Source organism: Equus asinus, chromosome 23 (assembly GCF_041296235.1).
Source record: "Equus asinus isolate D_3611 breed Donkey chromosome 23, EquAss-T2T_v2, whole genome shotgun sequence".
In the NCBI taxonomy this organism is placed as follows: Eukaryota; Metazoa; Chordata; class Mammalia; order Perissodactyla; family Equidae; genus Equus; species Equus asinus.
The window spans coordinates 67,979,984-68,003,325 of NC_091812.1; the positions used below are offsets into that span (position 1 = coordinate 67,979,984).

The following is a 23,342-nucleotide window of genomic DNA, read 5'->3' on the forward strand; positions in this document are numbered from 1 at the left end:
GCATACATGGCTTTAGTAGATACTGCAAAACAGTCTTACCTGTGTGCAGTGCCTGTAGCCAGCTGGGGTAGTCCCACGACCCGGCACCCTCTCCACCACTTGGTTGTGGGTCTTTTTAATTTTAGCCATTCTGGTGGGTGTGTGTTGGTGGCTGGTTTTGGTTGATGAGATTGAGCACTTTTCCTGTGTTTTCTGGTCATTTGTCTTTTCTTGTTTGTGAAGTACCTTTTTGTCTCTTCTCCAGTCTTTGTAGGGCTTGCTTTCTCGTACTGGTTTGAAGGAGCGCCTCATTATTCTGCATGGAAGCCCATCATCAGATGATGTGCTGCAGATGCCTGCTTCCCCTTGGGAGCTTGCTGTTTTACTCTCTTAATGGAGTCCTTTTAAGAAGGGAGGGTCATAATTTTGAGGTAGTTCAATTTACATCTTTTTCCTTTCTCTACCTTTTATTTACCTTTAGGTTCTACAGATATTTTAGAAACTTTGTTGTTTTGCCTTTTTATTAAATGGGTAACCATCTGCAGTTGCTTTTTGGTATGGCCTGAGGTGGGGTTTTATTTTATTTTCCTATGGAATTGTCTCAGAATGGTAGGAATTGTCCTGATCACTGTAGAGCTCTAACAAGTCTTGATACCCAGTAGAGCAAATGCTTCTACCTTCTTCTTCAAGAACGTCTTTCCTTTAACAAATGCCTTGGCTCTTCTGGATCTTTTGCTTGTCTGTGTAAATCTTAGAATCAACTGGTTCAGTTCTACAAGGAAAAGCAGCAACAAAACTGTTGGGAATTTGATTGGTTTGGCATTAAAGTGATGACAAGAATTGACATCTATACAATATTGAGTGTACATCTATACAACATGGGCATTTTCTACTTTTTTAGGTGCTATTTAAAATGTGATGAAGGGCCAGCCCCAGTCGCCTGGTGGTTATGTTCAGTGCACTCTGCTTCAGCGGCCCAGGTTCATTCCCAAGCGCGGACTTATGCCACTCATCTCTTAGTGGCCGTGCTGTGGTGGAAACTCACATAGAAAAACGAGGGGAAGACTGGCAGCGGATGTTAGCTCAGGGTGAATCTTCCTCAGCAAAAACCAAAACAAACCTAAAAAATAACCAATAAAATGTGATAAAAATATTTTATGATTTTTGTTGGAGAGGTCTTATATTTTATTAGATTTATTCCCAAATATTTGATGGTTTCAGATGTAAATGTTATCTTTTAAAATATTTCACTTTAAAATGTTTACTGTGGACATATAGAAATGCAACTGATTTTTCTATTTTGACCTTTTATCTGGCAATTTTGCTAAACTCACTAATTCTCACTATTTATAGCTTCTTTTGTATTTTCATTATATATAATTATTTGTGAATTTGATTTTTTTCCTTTCCAATCCTTATACTTTTTACTTATTTTGTTTTGCTTAACTGCATATAGTTAACTTGTGATAGTGTAAATTTTAGTCTTGTTCCCAACCTCAAAGAGAAAGCATTTTACCATTAAGTAAATTGTTCACTGTTGGCTTTTTTCAGGGAGATTTCATTTTTTTTACTTTTAAAATAAATAACCATTATCAGATTAAGGAATTTCCCTTCTATTCCCATTGTTAAGAGTTTTATCAGGAGTGGATGGTGAATTTGTCAGTGCTTTTTCTTTTTCTGTTGAGATGATCGTATGACTTTTCTCCTGTTTCCTGTTAATGTGATTGCACAATTTGTTGTGATGTATCACTCTTTTTGTATGTGACGTTTGGCTTGCTAGTACTTTGTTAGGGTTTTTGCACGTGTATGAGTGGCACAGGTTTTCCCTGAGGCTTTGTTACGGCCTGGTGTCAAGGGTACGCAGCCTCACAAACACGGGAAGGGGGTCTGCTCATTCTCTGTTCCTTGGGAGAGGTGAAGGAAGACTCAGATTATTTCTTCCTTAAATATTTTGTGGAACCACAGGTGAAACCGTCGGGGCTCACAGTTGCTTTGTAGGAAAATTTTAAATTATGATCCAAATTTTAGATTTTCTTTTTCTTCTTTTGTCAGTTTTGGTAAGTTGTGTTTTTCTACAAATTGTTTTGTCTAAAATTTTGGCATATAATTTTTTGGTAATATTCTTTTATCTTTTAATATTTTATAAGATCTGAAGAATGCCCTTTTATTCCTGACATATGGTATTTGTTTTCTTTCTCTCTTAATCCATCCCCACCAAGAGTTTATCAATTCTGTTAGTTTTGTACAAATTAACTCTCATCCTTTTGTACGGTATGACTGTTTTCTATTTCATTAATTTCTGCTCTGGATTATCTCCTTTTTTCTTCTGTTCTTGGATATTTTGTTCTTTCTATAACTTCTTCCTGCTATAAATGGTTATTTACCTAATTAGATTTTCACCTTTTCTTTTTTCCTAAAATATGTATTTAAAGCTGTATATTTTCCTGTAAACATGGCTTTAGCTATATTCCACAAAGCTATATTCTCATTCAGTTAAAATATACGCTGATTAGTATGAAGATTTCTCCTTTGACCCACGTAAGTATTTAGAAGGGAGTTAATTACACCTTAGCACGTGGGATTTTCTTTTTTGTTTTGATTAGTAGCAAAAGTGCATTATAGTCTATATAGTCCTTTGGAATTTGTTGAGATTGGCTTTTGATCCTTTGAAATTTGTTGTGATTTGCTTTATGGATTAATTTTTCTGAAAAATGCTTCTGTGTGTACTTGAAAAGAAGGTGTCTTCTCAAATTGTTGGGTGCCACGTTTCGTATCTGCCCGTTAGGTCAGACTAATCGTGGTGTTGAGCTCGTCTGCAGCCTTGCTGATTTCACTGTCTGCATGTTCCATAGAAGTATGTTTTGAAAGTTTACATAATCATCATGGATTTGTCTCTTTCCTCTTATTTTGAGGCTATGTTATCAGGTGCCTTAAATTTAGAATTGCTACATCTTCCTAGTGAATTGAATTTTTTGTTTTCAAGTGTCATTTATCATTTTCGATGTCTTTATCTCTGGGAATACGTTTTACCTTAAAGTTTCCTTTGTCTGTTACTTTTGTAACTTCTCCAGGTCCCTTTGGTTAATACTTAAGCTATGTATCTTTTTCTGTCCTTTTATTTCTAACCTTTCTGTGTCTTTGTATTTAAAGTATGGATTGGTTTTCTATCATTGTGACGTTTTATCATTTAGTTGGGCTTATACTTGGGCTTAAACCTTTTAAGTTTCCCACCTGTTTTAAGTTCCTTTTTCTCTCTCCTCTTGCTGTCTTCTGGGTTGATTACTTTTTATCATTGCGTTTCCCCACTGTTGGCCTGGAAGTTACAGTGTCTATGTTTCTTTCAGTGATTGTCCCAGCCATCCTGGCAAGCAGCTGACTTGTTCCAGTCTGATCTTGTTCAATGTAGACTTCTTGGAGTACTTTTACTTCTCCTCCCGGCTCACACTGCTGCTGTTGCTGTGTACTCTGTGGTCTTAAACTCAGGAAGATGTTATTGTTACTGTTTTACACTCTGTCCATTTACCCATGTTCGTCTCTCCCACTGCCCTGGGTCTGCCCTGTGCCTCTGAGCTTCTATCTGGGACCATTTTGTTTTTGTCTGAAGAATCAGACCCTTTAATGTTCCCTGGAGTGCAGGTCTGCTGGTGATTCGGTCTTAGTTTTATTTAGTGATATTTATAAGTGATTTTTTTGGAGTCATTCTTGAATCTGTGGCTTGATGTCTTTCCCATTTTGGAAAATTTTTGGCCTCAACTTTTTCAAATTTGGTTTCTGCGCATTCCCTCTCTCCTTCTTCTGGGACTCCAGTTACATGTATGGTGAACACATTCTCTTTGTCTTCCATGTCTCATGCCCTTTCCTTAACATTTTCCAGCTGTTTTCCTTTCCATGCTTCATTCTGGGTATATATTTTTTTGACTTGTCTTCCAGTTTAGCAACTCTCTTCAGTTCTTTCTAATCCGCAGTTAAAACTATTTGTTCAATTCTTAATATTTTTGTATTGTTTGGTTCTAGAATTTCCCAGTGGTTCATTTCTGTCGTCTCCAGTTCTCCTCTGAAGTTGTTGGTTTGTCTCCTGTTCTTTGAGCAGAGCCGTGTGTGCGTCTGCTGCCTCTACTTGCTGGATTGCACGTGTGTCTGGGCCAGTTCTTCTGGTTTTCATTCGTGCCATCTTGTTTTGTGCCTGGGTGTTGTGCTTATGTGTCAGAAATTGTATTTGTACAGTTATGTAAGGAATAATTGGAGGCCCAGGGTGTCTTCTTCTAGAGAGAATTTCAGGTTTGCTTCTCCCAGGGGCCTGGAGAGTGCTGGGGGCTGGGCTCGTCCTTCTCCAGTCTTGGTGGCTGATCTTGGAAGCAGAGTGGCTCCTCCAGGAAAGGCCCGTCGACTGCTGGCCTGCTTCACCTTAAGCCACGGCATTCTGGGTGCTACCCCAAGGAGGCGGTTCATCGTGGTCACTGTCCCCTAGCCCTGGAGGTGGTAAAAGTGCCTCTTGGCTGGCCTTCCAGAATTGTCGCCTCCCTCTTTGGGCAAAAAAGACCCAAAAGTCTTTGTCCTCTCCCTGGTCCCGCTCAGTTCCCCGGTCCTGTTAACTCTGCCTCCAAGCAAGTGTTGTCAGCTCTGTGTCCAGTTTCGCTAGCAGACTCGGCAGCTAGTGTGGCCCCAGCTGCACCCTCCGGCCTTGCTCCACGAGCAGCTCCAGCCTCGTGCTTTATGTCTGATAAATGTTCACAGTTTGGCCCATCTGACGACTGAAAAATATTTCACTGTTATGATTTGCATTCTCTTGGTTAGTAGTAAGGTTAAGCATCTTTTCATTTACTTACTGGCTACTTCTTTTCTTTTATCAGTTTATTTGGTCCACATTTTTTGGGTATTTTTCTTTTCCGTACTGATCTGACACATCACATGGTCTTGCTGTTGATCCTCGGCTGTATGTTGCTGATATTTCCTCCCATTTATTCACAGGTCTTTTACATTTGAATTATGACTGTCTCATATAGAAGCTTTTAATTTTTAGATATTCAAATCTATCTTTTATGGCTTCTGGGTTTGCGGTCTTGCAGATCAGGACATAATAAATATTTTATACTTTGTTTTTTATGTTTTTCTCTTTAATTCTCTTGGACTAAGTTTTGTGCGTTTTGCGAAATGCCTGATTTCTTCACTGAAGGACTAGAGTATGTGGAGAGGAGCTGCTTTTTCCTTCTGCCGTGAGGTTGTATGTGGCCCTGAGACGAGCAGCCAGCAGGTGGAGGCAGCTGCACTTGGGGGTCCCCCCTCGCCACAGCCCTGCCTGGGGAGCATTCAGCTTGGATGTGCCCTCCCAACTCTGCGATAGAGGGAATTACAGAAAGGGAGGGAGAAAAGAGGTTATGATCTGTCATTGCACATGTTGAGGATGGTGATGACATGTAGGGTCCACTTTTTTGTAACTAAATTATATTTGTAAAAGTGAGAGCTATTCAGTCTAAAAAAATTCAAATGATATATGGAAGCTTCAAAGAAGAAAGGAGAAGAAATGCCCCAAATTCTACTCAGAGGTGAGGTGACTGTCTGTGACACCCATGGCTTTATGAATTGGATCCTACAAACCATGTGGTGGGCTGTTTGAGTTGGTAGCCCTGGTGGACGTTGTTCCAGGCCAGTGTGCACAGATCTACACGTGCTCATGGCCCAGGGTAAAGAGCATGAATTTTGGAGCCATGACTCCAGGGTTTGAGTCCAGCCCTGGCGGGGCAGAGTGACAGGTGGTTCTGTCTCAGTCTCCGCATCCACAACCTGGGACACGAGCCATGCCTGCTGTGGGAATGAAGGGAGTCAACAGACAGCCTGGCAACCCGTCTGTAGCATCATCCGTGGTGGCTGTGTGACATTCCAGGTGCAGGGTGACCTGAGGGACACTGTAGCTCTGAACAGGGCCTTGGTGGACGTCTGGGTGGTGCCACCTTGAGGTGTGGTGTCCTGCTTACTCAGCACCCCGGGAGCTGAGGCAGCTCACTGCCTTTTCTTCTGAGGCGGACATTGGGTGCCTTGGGGAAGACCAGTCCTAAGTCCCAGGATTTGTGATCAGGTCCACTTGCTGCTGACAGTGAGCGGTCAGGGGGCAGGGCCTAGGGCCTCCTAACCCACCCCTAGGTTCTGGGACCAGTTCTGGACCTTGCTGGGGGCAGGAGGGTGCGTGTGGCTGTGGCGTGACGCCCCCGTGCCCTGGAGCTGACCTTTCCTCCCCCTGCAGGTTCAGCAGTACCGGGTTGCCATGACTGCGAAGGACTGCTCCATCATGATTGCACTCTCCCCCTGTCTGCAGGACACCAGGTGAGGCCTGCTGCCGTGTCACACGTCCTGGGTCTAACAGGGTTTTGTGGATGGACAAGAGAGTCGGTTTCCCTGTATTTACAGAGCTCCTGGCAGGATCACGTTTATTAGTAAAGGCCGATCTCCAGGCCTACTTGATATTATGGGGCTTATTACCTCTTGCTCTCTAGAGCTTGTAATTCAGTCAGAAAGACATTTATGGAGAATAACTTTAAAAGATTGTTCTATTAAATCGAAGATTACTATTATTTTCTGAGAAAATACTCCAGGGACTTAGAAGCAGTTTGGATAGTGTTGCAAATTCCTTTCTCTCAGAGAAAGCCCTAGGCTCCCATGAGGCTCCAAGGCCTGGAAGCTGTAGGTCTTGTGGGCCCTGCTCTGGTCCTAATGTGCCACCTCCATGGTCACTGTGAAGCCCTTAACACAACACATCCACCCTTCCGCGTCCTGTTTGCAGGTCTCTCCTGGACACTGTTGCCGTTCTCCAGCTCCCTCCCCTGCCTTTTTTCAGGACTTCAGGATGAACCTGATAATCTTGTCTTAGTAATTAGATGGCATCTTTAGCATCCATCTTCAGGGTGCAAACCCACACACGGTACCTGTGGGATGTTGTGCGTTCTTCTGACATGTGTTCCTGGGTCAAGGCGACCTTGTTGCTGGCTGCCAGCCACTCGTTGTTCTGATGCTTTTGAACCAAACATTCGCAGGAGTCTTGCTCCCTGGCAGGCACAGAATTGTCCACTTTCTGATAGGAAACACGAAGGGACATTTGTGGATCATAACTACAGAAAAAGGGTGGTTCTGTTTAGTTGAAAACTGCCATTCTCCTAAGAAAACGCCTCCCCTGCATAGCTAGGAGGGTCCATTCGCTGGATCAGGCTGCTGGTGTTAGATGAGAGAAAACCGCACAGACTTACTCTCTGCCACCCCTCCTGAAGTGGGGATGCAGCCGGGACACAGAAACATGAGGTGGCCACATGAGGCCCCGGGGCCTGGACACCCTTCACCTCAGCAGAAACCGACACCCTGGGAGAGGAGTGAGGCATGTCCAGAAAGTTCTGAGCCACGTGGGCACTGGTCTCAGCCTAGGATGGGAAGTGTGTCGGGCATTGGGAGCCATGCCCTGGGCTCACGGCGAGCTCGTGGTGGACAGTCAGACTGTCTGCAGAAGCTGCCCCTGGGCCGTGCTCCCACCCGCCTGAGGGACAGATTCCTCTTTATTCACGCCATCTTGCTGGCGGCTGGTTCAGACGTGGGAAACTGAAGCGTCCTTTAGAGCATCTAGCCCTGTCGGGAGCTAGATGGGGACTGTCCCAGCCCAGCTTCACAGAGCTCCGGCTCCAGGCCCCAGAGAGACTCAGTCGCAGAACCTTAATTTGGGAATGTGTTCTCTCCCTTCAGGGGGAGCAGCCAAGGCCCCCGCAGCTGAGCTGGGTGCATTTTCCTGTAAGTGTGTTTCCAAACAGGACCTCAGGGACAGTCGGGGCCTCGATTAGCTTTGTCAGTGGAGCGTGTCTGTCGGCCTTTTCTCTCCCAGGCAGGAGCTTTTGAAATTGGTGTTTTGTTTTTCTTTCAGTGATTTCCAGATCTGGGGGAGCAGTAAGCGTGGGGCAGCCAGGACTCTCACCTGCTCCCCCCAGGCCATACTGAGCTCGTGGGCTGTGTCGGCCCAGCATCTGGATGCACGCTGTGTACCGAGCAGGCTGAGCGCCACGTGGATGCACAGCAGTCTCAGTGCAGAACTCAGAGTTAGCCTGCAAGTGTTTCTCAGTACAAGTAATTGTTCATGTTTTGTTATAAATGTGTTTAGGAAAACCACAAAATGAAGCCCCAAGAAACAATATACAGAACGCTGCAGATAGATTTGCGCATGAAACAGGAAGCCAGGTCTCTCCAGCATGAGAAGCGTGAAGAGCTGCTCACCAGCCACGGGGAGGGGCTCGGGGGACATTGTTCTCAACCTCTGATCCATTCGGCTGTGGAGTGGCCACGTCTACATTCTGCTCTCTTAGGTTGTGTAACCCTTGGCTCAGGACAAAGTAACTTTGTTCGTTCACACCACTGGGATCTGGGGAATGTGAAGGGCGTGTTCCATGTAATTGCTTTCCTCTCTTTCTGCACTTTAACCCTCTCTCCTCTGGTGTGGTGGGCGTCACAGCAGGCGCCTGGCTCGCAGGAGCTTCACGCACTAGCGCACACAGCTGGCGCAGACAGACGAGATGTGCACAGACGCACAGAACGGGCGCCCCTCGTGAGCTGGGGTGAGAGGATTTGGGAGTTTGGTGTATTCTGAAATTGCTTTTATACTTCCAGGTCTGATCAAAGGCCCATCGTCCCTTCGTCGCGGTCCAGGTTCACCTTCTCTGTGTCTGTGCTGGACCTCGACCTCAAGCCCTATGAGAGCATTCCTCATCAGTATAAACTGGACGGCAAGATAGTCAACTACTATTCAAAGACCCTGCATGCCAAAGACACTGCCGTGATGCCGACTAGGTTCAAGGAGAGCGAAGATTGCACGTTAGTCCTCCATAAGGTCTAACCCTTTTCCTGTAGTATCTTTGAAACTTGAACACAGAATGTGAAGGTTGAATAATAGAGCTATTTTCTGTTGTGTTGGGTGACTTTTGCTGTGAATACTTTTGCTTTTTAACCCCTGTCTAGGTGGGACTGCCTCTGGGAGACACACAGTGGAAGAGCACTGGGAACATCTTCCAGGACAAGGAATGTCCGACGTGAGCCCAGCAGTGTGCCGTGTCATGGGGGCCGCTCTGGGCAGGTCTTCCTTCCAGCCAGGGCTCACGTCTAATCTCTAATGCAGAAAGCCTTACTCTAAGACCCAGGGTTTGGATCTCCTACCCCCGACTCCTAACATAGAAAACTTGAATTGTCATGCACGTCTCACAGTTTGGACTTAAGGAAACTCGGAAACTACTGGAACTGTCCCAGCTGAGTTACTTGGTCACTTTCAGTGCAAGCCCCACGCCAGCACAGGTTTCGTGGTTCCCTGCTGCACAGAGCGATGGGTGGTTGTACGAACGTCGGTTGAGCAGCATGGACTCGGAGGCCCTGTGGAAGTACCACACCCACCCCTCTGCGTGGTCAGCAGGGAGTGTGGGACTCAGGTCACGGGTGGACACCACTCATGCGAGCGTTACCTTTGTTTTTTTGCTGAATGATTTGTCTTTAGGTTGAGGGGAGACAAGGCGTTCTTTCCCACCTGCAGGTGCTGCTGTGGAAGCTGGCAGCAGAGCCGCAGCCCTCAGCTGCCGTGCCCCGAGCAGTGTCGCGAGGCGGCTGTACTCCACCAGCTCTGTGTTCATGGCTTGTTTGGGTGTCTGGGGCCCTCAGCCAGTTCCACCAGAGCCAGCGTTGAGTTTTCCCTCCTCCCCGTACCCGTTCCTTTCGTGGGCTTCACCGAGACCTGTGGGGTTTGCGGCCTCGAGTGGTGCTGGGCCACCTCCTTGTCTGGGCTGCGTGAGGCCCTGCTTCTGCAAGATGAGCAACTCCTGGCTGGCACCAAGAGGGTTCTTGTTGGGGTCACCAAAGTGTGCCCGGCTGCTAAGAGAACTGTTGGGAATCTTGGCTTCAGTTTTTATTCTATGGTAGGTTGTACAGATTGATTATTTATATCGTCGTTTGAGGGACTAATGAAGGCTTACTGTAACATAATATTATAATTTTAGCGAAACCATGGAATTGTAATGAAAATGCTACATGAAAAATAAGAATATTTTGCTGATTGTACATTTTTGTGGGGAATTTTGTGATAACTTGAGAATTACACTTGCTTGAATCAAGCTAGCTTTTCTGGAATTTATTCTTCAGTTCTGTCCTAACACTCCTCACTTCCACACTTGGAGGTACAGAAAGATACTCAGATGACACACGTCTCTCCTCCACGGAATATTGGGGTCTGGGGCCTTGGGGACTCTGCTTGCAGGGACCCAGAGCTGCCTTCCTGGGGCGAGCCAGAGGCCCCACAGCATGGAGAGAGGTGGCCTCAGTGCTGCTTTGGCCTGAGGGCATTGCTGGTTGCTGGCCTGGGGGAGGTGGTCTTGCCCGCACGCTGTGCACAGAGCTCTGGAACCCGGCCCCTCGAGGAGGCGGGGCTGAGCAGCCTCCTGGGCTATCCTGGCTGCACTGGATAGTCTGACACCACCACCCTCCATGTTGGGGGAGACAGGCGAGCACCCCTGCTCTGGCGTCTCAGCCCAGCCCTTTGCTCTGCTCACTTCCACCCTGTCTTCCACGGGCATTGTGCATTTGGTTGGAACAATGTTTCCACCGATTCTAACAAACATGATCAACGGGCACCTGAGGTCTGTGCAGCGCTTAGACCCTGGGGGCCTTGAACAGAGACCCTGTTTCTCTGTGTGAAGGGATGATGCAGTCCTTGCTGTCTTACTGCGTTCTTTGTGGAAGCCCCCGCGTGACCGTCAGAGGACTTGCCGAGGTGCTGCTTTCGAGAACAGGGAGGTGGGGAGGGAGGGCACTGTGCCTCCCCGGGGCTGACTCTATTGCCTCCAGGAGCCCCGGTGGTGGGCAGTGGGAGGAGGGCCCCCCTCTAAGGCAGGCCTGTGCCACCTTTGCCCACAGAGTGTGAGGTGGGGCATAGCCGCGCCCCGCATCCAAGGACGGACACGCACCCTGTACTCCTCAAATGTTAAGCTTATTTTAAAAATACTGTGTCACTTGTCTGGCATTTTTTATTCAAATAGCTGTATTTATTTTTCATGCCCTGACAGCTTGTACATAATGTGCCATAACTGCACAGACATGTTTGGAAGAAATGGTTTCTAAGTGGAAAATAGCACGTTTATATTCAGTAAACCTCACGCCTCCGGGTGCAGTGTCTCCCTGCATGCTCAGTGTCGGGATCTAGCGTGTTCCTCTGTGCACAGCAGTTTTATCAGGCTCTCTAGAGTGGCCTCAATGCCCAGCACGCCCAGCAGGTTTCGGAAGCCAAGAGGAGCGGTTTCTATGACTCTGTTCTTGTCCAGCTCCAGGACTGTAAAGAAAACAAGTGGGTGAGAGACCTCACCAGACCCCTCCTCCGTCCCCACTTCCCTGCTGCCGTGTGACCGGGAGGCCGGGCCAACTGCTATGACCGTGCACGGGTCTCCCTTTGGGCTGGAGGCAGAGCTGGAATATGCCCCTGGCGCCTTCAGCCCAGAGGGCCTCGGGGGAGCAACCCCCCTTGCTTTTTGAGCGATTGTTGATATTTTAAAACCGATATAAAAAGTACATTAATGAGATTTTCAACTTTTGCTGCTTGCCTCGTCAAACCAGATGTGGTAAGTGGGCATCTCTGTAGGCACATCACAGACCCCACAGGCCCTACCTCGCTGTGGCACTTGGGTGAGAAGATCCAGCTTTGGCAAAACCTTCCCTTCATCGTCGATTTGTATCCTCCAAACTATGACCACTTCAAACCTGAAAGAGGGAGAGAGGTTGCTAAGTGCTCTCTGAAATCTCGGTGAACGAGTGAACTGTGCGCAGCACCGTCCATCTGCCTGCAGGAGGAGGACACCCACCAGGTGGGAGCACTGCTTCCTCCACCTTCCTCGTTCCCGCCCTTCCTGGCCTGTGCCCAGCCGCCCTGGTGCACGTCCAGCCTGAGGGGCAGAGGAAGTGCAGTCAGTTCAGCCTGAAAAGAGGGTCGATATCATTAACAAACAGGAACCTGGAAACCAAGACAGCGCTAAGATAGATACTAGCATGACGGTGCAAGTGAAGGACAGGAACTCAGAGTACTGGTGGGAACATAAATACGAGAAATTGCTTTCAAAGGAACTTGCAGTAACAGAAGCTGAATCTACCCGGGACCCGGGGATTCCACACCCAGGTGTGTGCCCGACACCGACAGAAGCTGTGTGCTCGTCTGCCAGGGACGTGAACAGACCGTGAGGAACAGGGAAAGACGGTGAATCACCCACATGCTCGAGACCTGAGAATGAAGTACAGACCTTCACTCAGTGGAGAAGGAGGCTTAGAAACAGAGCAGCTACAGCCACACGCCACCAGAGGTGACAGTAACCCAGGCAGCAAGTCCCGGGGCCTCCACACCCATGTGACCTTGGCAGGCTCGTCCGTGGGTCCAAAGGCACAGCAAGTCCAGCAGCTCCAGAGGGCCGCAGCCTCCTGACCTTTTCAGGTGAGGTGGTGGAGACAGCTCCCCCATCTGGCCACCTTCCTTGGCCCCCAGGAGCCTTTCCCCACATCCTCCCTCACCCTGGAGGCCGGCTGGGGGTGGGGGGTCTGCGAATCTGCTATGCCTCCACAGGCAGATCCTGACGTCAGTGAGGCAGTTTACATTTTCTACTCTTTCTAATCCTCATTTTCAACAGGAAACGAGTGTCTGGGTGCTGGGGAGGGACCTGGCCAGCTAGGACAGCCCAGGGCCCCGCAGGCATCTGCACTTACCCTGGCTGGCTAGCGCTCCGGACCCCCATGCAGCTGGAGGCAGCCCCCTCTGCGAGGTGCACGGCCTCAGGGTACTTTTCCTGTGGGGAGAAGACACAGTTACAGAGAGACTGTGGGGCACATCGCTGTTCAGCGACTGGAAGGGCTCGAGGTCCCGTGTGGAGCGTGTCCTGTGTGCCCTGACTCCTTCAGGTCTCAGACAGCCACTCACTGGTGCGGTGCGTGCGTCCTGGTGCCTTGGCCACAGCCGTCCCCACTCCTGCCACCTGTGCTCACTGGCACTGCCCAGTGGCCTCCAGCTCCCACTGTCCACTCCCCAGTGTGAACACGCCACAGAATAGCTTCACTCCCATGTCACCGGCTTGTCCACCCAGGGCCCTGCAGCATTAGGCCATCCCGCCTCCTGAGTCCCCTCTGATCTGGGGCAGCCCCTCTGTCTCTCTTGTCTCTCGTGACCAAGAATGGCTTGAGGAAGCCGGTCGGGCCTGCTGTGGCATGTTCCTCCTGGCCAGAGTCCAGCTGACTCACCCCAGTAATGCTGCCCTGAGGCCTGGGGGCACATGGTTCTGCCAGGTTTCTCACTGTAAAGCAGCTGTTTTTCTCTAGAACTTTAGCATTTGGCCTTAAAAGCCCTCCCAACAGGCCGGTGGGCTGTCCCCCTCCACGGTGGACACTCCCACCCCTCTATCCTTCCACTTGCCGCGAATGGCCCCCGCCCACATGTGGGCAGCCGTGGGCAGACGGCTCCTGCACAGCACGGGGCCACCTGGACTCCCCCAGACACGTGCCAGCTATTCTGGGTAGCAGGGTTTCGGGGAGCATGCACTGCTAAAAGTCAGCTTCTCAATGCTGGGTACCATTTTAGAGTCACAGGTATTCTCTCTCAAACGGAAATGAAGTGGAATTTCACACATTTCTAGGCTTGTGACTCTGAGGTAGGGTTGGCTTCCCCCCACGTGACAGAAAATTCTGGAAACGTCTGCTGCTTTCCAGTGTGCGCAGCAGGCCCCTCCCAGGAACCTTGAGAATGCCAGGAGTGACAGGTCATCAGAACAGAGCTTTACAAGAGCCTAAGCGAGGCGTCCACAGCAGACAGAAGACTGCGTGGCCCCACCTCCTCTTGGAAAACTGTCTTATGAGAACAGACTGCAGGCTGGGTGACGGGAGACTCTGGAGGACAGCGAGGTGCAGCTTGATCTGAGAAACACCCGTCTAGCAGCCAGACGGAGACGCCCAAGACAAGGGGCCGACACTGGAGTGGGGCAGAACTGGGGGCCTTTGGAGGCCGCAGGTACTCAGTGGACTGAACCAAATCAGCTCTGTCAAATGGGGTCTTGTGGGGACAAAGACTTTCAAAGGACCAGCCCACATATCAGTGAGCTTGCTGCCAGCGTGAGGCCTCTGCTCCCAGACTGTGTGTGTGAAAGATGCCGATGGAACACAAACACGTCCAAACACCAGGCTGTCCTGACCAGATGCTGGGCGGCCTGGTTTCGGGTTACAGATGATGTCTAATTTGAGCAAAACTGTCTCTGCGAGAAAATGTGTACCTACGTGTTTTAAATGGAAAGCAATGGCTGATTTTTAAACCTCAACCTCTTCTAAATTAGTAACAGCTGTATGAGGAATGTCATGGAGAACGTGCGAATGTGGCAGTGTCTCTGCAGGCGGAGCTGCGGCAGCACAAGGCCTGGGCCGGCTCCAGCGTGGGGCCTGAGGGCGGCAGAAACTGGCTGCAGGCTCGGCCTCCAGCAGCCCTCACGGCCTCTCCAGGCCTTCTGCTCATGAGCAAAAGGAGGGTTTAGATTAGAAGCTTTCAGGAAGAAACAGTGTACTCCCTTTAGTTTTTAAAATAAAAAACCCAAAAGTAGAAATGCAGACATTAGGAAAAAGTCAGGCATCCAGTGTGAGTTTCCGGAGAGCTTTCTGGGGGTTGTGGGGAAAGTTTCCTTTGTTACGAGTCGTTAATATCGCCCGTTTATCCAGCTTCGTTCACCTGCCTGGTGACCTCGAATGTTCAGAGCACACCTCAGACGGGACGAAAGCAACAAAAGGCTGCTGAGCAGCCCAGGGAGACGGCGTGAAGAGCAGAGAGTGGACACAGTTGCTGGTAATCAGAAAGGAAAAGGGCGGGTCTCAGCGACAGACGTGACCAGGTGGCTTTGAGGGAGAAGACAGAAAAGTTGTGAAAATTGATATAATCCTAAACGCAAAGTGGGCTTGAGGTCAGTTAGCATGAGATCACACTTCAACAGTGACTGAAAGTTTTACATATTATATTTCACATTCACAAAAGACAACCAAGTCACCAAGAAAGGGCTGAGGTAGACGTGCTCCGACAAGGCAGAGAGCTGGCCCATGTGTTTCAGACTCCTCTCCATGAGAAACAGCTACACACAAAAAGGCTAACTTCTAGCTCATCTGGAAAGCTCCTCAGATACTTCACATTCTGCCACGGTAAAACCACGGCCCAGGTCTGGCACAGGAAGGAGTGAACGGGAGGCCTGTGCTCACAACATCGTGGGGTAGCAGCTGCCCCTTCCACAGGAAGCTTGTCCTCAGTGGCAACTCAGCTGGGGGTTTGCTCAGCTGCTGGCCTTAGGCCTGGAGTTGCATTCAAGAGAGTAAAGTAGTGGCTGCGAGAATGCTGGCAATTCTGTATCCAGCCTCAGTTGATGTCTGAGACCCGCTCTGCTGTGGGAATAGCTGCCGGCTGCTGGGAGCAGCCTTGTGACGTATCAGTCATTCCAGCCCAGCGCCGAGGAGGAACACCGGATCACCCCCCGACCACCTCCCACTTTAAACAAAGGGGAAACCTTGAATCCTGACTTGAGATGTACCCTTGACTTTAACGTTTTCCCAAAGATTACACCTGGCTGATTCAATGATTTTTTTAAAACACGGATTTCACATAAAATTCACTCCTTCAGAGTATATAATTCAGTGGGTTTTAGTATACTTACAAGGTTATGCAATCATCACCACTTTCTATCTCCAGAGCATTTTCATCACCCCATAAAGAAACCCTGTACACTTTAGCTACTGCCCCTTAATCCCCTTGGCACCCCTCACTCCTCACCAGCCATAAGCAATCATTAATCCACTTTCTGTCTCTGTGGCCCCCCTGTTCTAGACACTTCACACAAGTGGAATCACATAATATGAGTTCTTTTGTGACTGGCTTCTTTCACTTGGCTCTATCAGTGCCTCATTCCTTGACAATGCCGAGTAACGTTACACTGGGTGGATGTGCCAGTTTTGTTTATCCGTTCATCAGCGGATGCACACTTGGGTGGTTTCTACATTTGGCCATTGGGAAGAATACTGCTATGACCATTTGTGTATGAGTTTTTGTGTGGACTTACACTTTCATTTCTCTTGGGTCCATACCTAGGAGTGGAACTGCTAGGCCATATGATAACTGTGTAACCACTCGACGAATTGCCACACTGTTTTCCACAGTGGCTGCACCATTTTATAATTCTATCAGTAGTGTGTGAGGGCTCTGACTGCTTCATCTGCTTGCCAATGCTTGTTATTTTCCTTTTTTTTTTAACTCTAGCCATCCTAGTGGGTGTGAGGTGGTCTTGCTGTGGTTGGGTTTGCATTTCCCTGATGGCTGATGATGCTGAGCACCTTTTCATGTGCTTATTGACCATCTGTGTATCTTCTTTAAAGAAAGGTCTATTCAGGTCCTTTGCCTATTTCTTAACTGGGTTATTTTTCCTTTTATTACTGAGTTGTAATAGTTCTTTATATATTCCAGATACAAATCACTTAGCAGATATATGGTTTCCTAAAATGTTCTTCCATTTTGTGGGTTGTCTTTTTACTTCCTTAATGGTATCACTTGTATAAAGTTTTTAATTTTTATGAAGTCCAGTTTATTTTTGTTCTTATGCTTTTGGTGTCATAGCTAAGAAACCATTGTTTAATCCAAGGTCACAGAGATTTACACCTATGTTTTCTTCTAATAGTTTTATATTTTTAGCTCTTATAATTGGGTCTTTGATCCATTCTGAGGCAATTTTTGCATATGGTGTGAGGTAGAGGTCCAGCTTCATTCTTTGGCCTGTGAGTATTCAGTTGTCCAGCACCACTTGTTGAAAAGATTGTTCCCTCCCCATTTAATTATCTTGGCTCCAGTCACATTTTAACAACACTTTGTATTTTGAAGACAGCCTGGTCCAGAGAGAGATGAGATTGGTGAGGTCACTCACTGGGACTAAACTAACCCAGGCCTCTAAGCAAATGGTACTGGACCACTGGATGTCTATAGGTAGAAAAATGAACTTCAATGCCTATCCCATACCGTACACAAAAATTTACTTAGGACAGCTCATAGATACAAATGTAAGAGCTAAAATTATGAAACTTCTGAAAGCAATCATGGGAGAAAATCTTTGTAATCCTGGGTTAGCCAAAGCTTTCTCAGAAACAAAAAGCAGGATCCATAAAGGAAAAATCAATTGGGTAATTGATAAATTGGCTTCATTATAATTACAAACTACTGCTCTTAAAGGTCATTGTTAAGAAAAAGGCCAGCCTCAGACTGAGTGAAAATATTAGCAAAAACTTGTGTCCAGAATATGTAAAGAACACTTACAACTCAGTAATAAGAAGCCAAACACCCAATTTTAAATAATGGTCAAAGGATTTAAAGATACTTAACCATAGAAGAGATTTGGAAGGCGAAAGATATCACTAGTTGTTGGGGAAATGCAAATTAAACCACAATGACGGGGCTGGCCCCGTGCTGAGTGGTTAAGTTCGTGCGCTCCGCTTTGGCAGCCTAGGGTTTCACAGCTTCGGATCCTGGGCACAGACGTGGCACCGCTCATCAAGCCACACTGAGGCAATGTGCCACATGCCACAACCAAAAGGACTCACAACTAGAATATACAACTATGTACTGGGGAGCTTTGGGGAGAAAAAGGAAAAATAAAATCTTTAAAATCACAATGAGATACCACCATGTACCGACCAGATTGGCTAATATCAAAAAGACTAACAATATCAAGTTTTGGTGAAGATGTGGAACAAGTGGAACTATCATACATTGCTGGTGGGAACTGGATAAGTTTGGTAGCTTCTTAGAAAGTTAAACATGCGCTTACCACCTGATCCAGCAATCCTACCCAAGAGAAATGAAAACATGGGTCCATGCAAAGAATTGCAAGTGACTGCTCATTAATAAGAGCCCCAAACCGGAACTGTGAGTGATCCTTTCACAAGGTGACCCAGGTCCTGTCTCCCTCAGTGGGTGTGGAAACAACGGGCACCATCCATATGATGCAATGGTGTGCGCAATGTTATCCACACAACGGCATGGACAAAGCTCAGAAGCAACAGGCCAAGCGAAAGAAGCCAGACACAAGAGACCACATGGTGTGTGATTCCATTAATGAGATTCCAGAAAAGGACTGACTGCAGAGACATGTCAGAACTCAGCAGACGGTACAGTTCAAAAGCTGCTTTTAGTATATGTAAGTTAGACCTCAGTAAACCTGACTTTAGAGAGACTGTGTCCCAGACACGAGCTTGTTTCTACAAGGAGCACTCCTCCACTTGCGGGGCTAGAGCGGCTTGCTCCCTTCACGGGGGTGGTATTCTCTAAGGGCCTGCTGTGTGCCAGGCCTTGTTCTGGAAGCGGATGTGTACACCTGTAGTGGTCAGTGACCAGGAGGCAGCTGGGGGCCTCCTTGGGCAGATGACACTGGGGTTCAGGCCTGAATGATGGGAGGACAGAGGGAGGGGATTCCAGGTGGAGAACACACAGCACAGAGCAGCCCATGGCAGGAGCGAGCTGGCTGGCTGCAGTCCCGCGAGGCAGCAGTGAGTGGTAACGAGAACCGTGCAGACGAAGGTGGAGGCAGGCAGGGCCAGGACATGCAGGCTTGGCCCCCAGAGCTGGGCGCCTGGTCTGACGCCCATTCTCAGGGGGCCGTGCTGACTGCTGAGTGGACAGGGGAGGGGTGAAGGGGCCAGCTGAGGGAGGAAGGCAGGGCTATGGCCCGGAGTGGCAGGTGCTGGTGGCCTGGTGGTGACAGAGGGGATGTGTTCGGAGGAGGGAGGGAAAGAGCTTGCTGGTGTCGGGATGGAGAAGTCAGGGAGAGCCAGAGTACAGGCGGTTGTGCCGCTGGGGGAGGCAAAGTGGGGAAGAGAGCGGGCTCCTGGCCCCAGGCCATCCGTGCAGACAGGGCCCAAGGAGAAGGGGTGGGCGACCTTGTGGCTCTGGGGGTGGTGTGGGGCGGTGGGACTCGTGCTGGGTTCGGGTGGACGGAGAAGAATCTGAGATGAGGAAGTAAGACACGGGCACAGGCATCTGATGAAGTTAATTTGTGTATCAGGACCACGATGGAGGCCGCCCTGAGGCACCAATCTAAACCAAGGCAGCCGGCATGTGCAGGTGACACCCAATACCAGCCACCACCCTCCCCTCTGGCTTTGGCGGGCTCACCTCAACCTGGAAATCAGGGCCTGCCACCTGACCAGGAGCCCTGACCTCCTGGCCAATCCTGCCCATCTCCGCGGAGCCCCTTGAACAGTCTGTAAACTCTCCCCCCGGAAGGGAGCGGCCTGCTGGGGACGCCCTGGTTCTCATCTGTGGACTGTTTCCCTTGAATAAAGGACAGCAAACTTGGGACTAACTGGTACCGGTTTTGTCATTTGACACAGCGCATGGACTCCAAAGAGCTGGGTGTAGCAAGAGGAGGGGGAGTCTGCTAGTCCACAGCAGCTGCAGGTCGGCCCAGGCAGGGGTCCGTGCCACAGCGTGCTGACGACTTCCTGCGTTGGGGGGACCCTGCAGCTCAGAGGGCAGGCAGCTGGTCACAGCCATGCTGGGCACTCGTGCCGTGCCCGGTACCCAAAGATTCTGAGACACGTTCCAGCTGTTGCCAATGTCGGGAGGTTTGGAAATGCCTGTGACACCTACACTAGGAAGAAAACCACCTGCCCTCATTCTGAAAAGAAAGCTGACAGACATCACACGTTCTGCTGTGCCACACATGGTGCAGGCTCTTCACATGCGTTTTACGTCCGTGTGATCACAGATGTCTCATAAGAATCAGGCTCCTACCAGGGAGTAATGCGCATGGTTCCTGGGCTCCGGGCCACGGCCACTCTGCCTGGGTTGGGCCTGTCACCTCCCTGTGGGCTCGCCACCAATGTGTCGCCTGCTGTTGCTCGTCCACTTCTAGGGTGGCTGCAGACACGATGCCCCTCACCCGTGGACACTCGGTGGGTGTCTCCCCAGAGAGGGCATACTCCTGCTGTACCAAAACAGCCTTCCTGACAGAAAATGCCCTGCGTGTCCCACAGCCCCTGCCTGCCGCAGCAACCCAACCCAGCAGGCCCGGCCTCGGGCCTCACAGGCTGGACAGCACAGGCCTCTGGGGCTGGCATTTCCTCAGGGGCCACATCGGGAGTGCCATGGAGGTACTGCTGTGCTGGGGCCCCAAAGTCACCCTTTCCCTGGTGACTGCTGTTTCCTGGGGGACATCCCGAGACCAGGACACTGTCCAGCTCCCGGCCTGTTGCTGCCCAAGGCCGAGTTGGCCATGCTGCGGCTGCTGACAGGTGACTGTCTCCTCATTCTTTCCACGCCCAGCAGAAGAGGGAGCTGTCACTCCTCCCGGATGGGATTTGTATTGGCATTGACGCGCACGTTATTGACCTATTCAGTGGGAATCAGTACCACGGAGCCAGGCTTGGGCTCTGCTCCCAGGGCTTTGGCGCCTCCAGGCCCCCTGGGGACAGAGCTAGAAGGCCAGGCTGATGACCTAGCCCATGCCTGCAACAGGTCCTCCTGAGCCTTCTGCAGGCACACACACAAATAGCACGTGAGCATCTGCTCCTCTGTCTACCCTCGGCCACCAGCCCTCCTCCTTTGGTGGCCATCGCTCTGCCCACCTCACCCCCACAGCTGGCTGGATCAGCTGCGCCTGTGCCCAGGGAAGGGAAGGCTGCGGGCAGGATGACAGCGGGACACATGCTGGCCAGGCAGCAGGCATGGGCATTTACTGAGTTTTCTGGGTTCCGTCCTCTGGGCAGAGGAAGGGCTGCAGCCGTGGGGAGGGGCTCAGACTGTGATGAGCTATCACAGGGAAGGGATGACTGCTCCAGCCAATTCCGGAGAAGAAATCTTTCGTATTGGCACAACCGTCTGAAGTAACAGGACCAACCAGAGCCAGCCGGCTGCAGCCCGGGAGGCCCGCCTGGAAATTTCCTGCCGAGCACCACATCTAGGAGAGCCGGCAGCTTCTCACTCCCCAGGTGCACTTCAGACACGCCGTCCAAGAGAAATTCAACCACCCACCTGCAGGCTGACAAAGGGGCCCTACTTTCAAGTCTGTTGATTACACAGTGGATGGAAAGACTGTATTTCCAAGTCCAGTGGGAGAACTTTATTTTAACCAGATTTTCTAGACTGTTTATGTTGTTAAAGTGAACATCCCATGGGGTGAGATGAGGCTCTGCAGCCGAGGTGCCACTTGTAAACGCACTGCCCCAGCTTTCCTGGATGTGTTCCTGCGAGTGAGACCCAGGCAGATGCAGCTCCACACATGTCCGCACACGAGACGCTCTGGTTGGCAAAAATAAGGGGGCAGAGACCAGACCCCGGGGGGTCTGTCAGATACTGGCTCCTGGGAGCCGCAGCATGCGAACCACCCAGGAAAACAGCTGGGCAGTGCTGAGCTGGTCAGAGGGAAGTAAAAACTGTCCTAAATGCTGCTCAAACAACTAGCAGCCCCGCTCCCAGCCCACATGGCTCTGAGCCCGAGAGTACCAGCTGCCATCATAGCACTGACTGCGGATGCACACAGACTCCGGCGTGACTCAGGGACGCTGGGACCCCCAGGGCCTGTCCAGATGTTGTGCTGCCCCCACCCTACCCACATTGCCCATGGCCTTCCTCATCCTGAGGGCTCCAGGACAGACCAGCCCTTTTGCCCGCTCCTCCCTTTACCCCTTTCTTATGTGGTGAAATTTAGGAAGAACCGGGGGTCTCAGGATCACCTTATTGGAAATATATTCCAACAGCATTTTTAAAATAAAGACTTGGGAGGTTCTACTAACAGAAAGTCCCACATGAACGGTCGCTGTGCCACCAGGAAGGGGGAAGCAAACTACAGTGCCACAAACCAGCGGCCCCTGCGTCTGCTCAGCCTGCCAGCTAAAGTAGTTTTTATGTTTGTAAATGGTCAAAAGAAAATGAGAAGAGTTTGTGCTATGTGCAAATTCTATGAAATTCAAACTTGAGTGTCCATACCAGTCTTGTTGGAACGCAGGCTGCTCACCCACATGGGCACATGCTGTGGCTGCTCTCGGCTGTGGCGCAGAGACCATGTGGCGCAGCTGCAGTTACTGCACGGCCATCCCACAGAGGAAGCCTGGCAGAGGGCATGGGGCACCCCAGGCAGCCTGGAAACCTGAGCAGGCACCAGAGCAGGGCCCCAGGTGCAGTGTGACCCCGAGTCTTGGGGGGACCATACCCTATTTTTTTTTAAAGATTGGCACCTGAGCTAACATCTGTTGCCAATCTTTTTTTTCCCTCTTCTCCCCAAAGCCCCCAAGTACATAGTTGTATATTCTAGTCATAGGTCCCTCTGGTTGTGCTATGTGAGATGCCGTCTCAGCATGGCTTGATGAGCGGTACCATGTCTGCGCCCAGGATCCAAACTCAAGAAACCCTGGGCCTCTGAAGATGAGCACATGAACTTTTAACCACTGAGCCCCGGGGCAGGCCCCTGCCACACCCCATTTTTAATAGTGTTTTCTTTTGGGAAGTGACCCTAGGAGGCAGAAGTATAGCAAATTATATTAAAAAAACACCCTGTATGGCCCAGGGACCGCTCACCCTGAGGCCATGAAGAGGGGAGCCGAGTCCGCCCTGTCTAACTGGGCACATGCTTCTTCTCTGCTCCACGAGAGGCCCACCCTTCCCGTTTCCCATGCACTGGGACAGCATCCTCCTTAGCCCCAGCACTGAAATGTACTTTCTTTCTTTTATTCTTCTTCACTCTGTTGTCCATCCTCAGACGCCTTCTTGTCTCTAGGACTTCCTACGGGGCCCAGGTCAAGGGTCACTTCTGGGTAGGGTACAGGACGGCTCTCAAACCTCTAAGGAAGAAATTCCCATCTGAAATTCCTTAGTTCCATGACCATATTTCTTCTACTTCCTTACTAGTTTTTTTTTCTTTTTTTTTTGAGGAAGATTAGCCCTGAGCTAACTGCTGCCAATCCGCCTCTTTTGGCTGAGAGAGACTGGCCCTGAGCTAACATCCATGCCCATCTTCCTCTACTTTATATGTGGGACGCCTACCACAGCATGGCTTGCCAAGTGGTGCCATGTCCGCACCCGGGATCTGAACCAGTGAACCCCAGGCCGCTAAAGCGGAACGTGTGCACTTAACCACTGCGCCACTGGGCTGGCCCTCCTTACTAGTTTTTACTACATTTTTCATATTTCAATTGTATTAATCTAGAAAAATTCCTCAAAAAAACCCTCAGTTACTTATTTTATAATTGCGTGTTTAAATTTTATTTATCGTTTATCTGTAATCTTTTATATTAACAGCAATTTCTGTCCCAGGAGACACAGAATGTTCCCAGTTGGC

The 23,342-nt window shown here is 49.6% G+C and overlaps 2 protein-coding genes across 6 annotated transcripts in view; one reads left to right on the plus strand and one right to left on the minus strand.

The window, feature by feature from the left end:
- The window catches only part of IPPK (inositol-pentakisphosphate 2-kinase), a 48,568-nt gene extending 38,474 nt beyond the window's left edge, over positions 1-10,094 (plus strand). The window contains exons 12-14 of one of the 2 annotated variants that reach the window (XM_014864822.3): positions 6,218-6,297; positions 8,611-8,830; positions 8,959-10,094. In XM_014864822.3, coding sequence (XP_014720308.3) covers positions 6,218-6,297; positions 8,611-8,830; positions 8,959-9,033 — 375 coding nt within the window. In that variant the 3' untranslated portion in view covers positions 9,034-10,094. Of the gene's footprint in view, positions 1-6,217; positions 6,298-8,610 lie in introns of both variants that reach the window. The other variant, XM_014864823.3, reaches the window with a different exon arrangement.
- Positions 10,095-10,985: 891 nt separating this feature from the next.
- Positions 10,986-23,342, minus strand: part of CENPP (centromere protein P) — a 222,577-nt gene continuing 210,220 nt past the window's right edge. For all 4 annotated transcript variants that reach the window (XR_011497543.1, XM_044756799.2, XM_070495978.1 and 1 more), the window contains 3 exons: positions 12,721-12,800; positions 11,639-11,730; positions 10,986-11,305 (listed from right to left, as the gene is read on the minus strand). Coding sequence is in view for 3 of the 4 variants with exons in the window: in XM_044756799.2 (XP_044612734.1) it covers positions 11,163-11,305; positions 11,639-11,730; positions 12,721-12,800 (315 nt within the window). In the remaining variant the exon portion in view is untranslated. The remainder of the gene's footprint in view (positions 11,306-11,638; positions 11,731-12,720; positions 12,801-23,342) is intronic.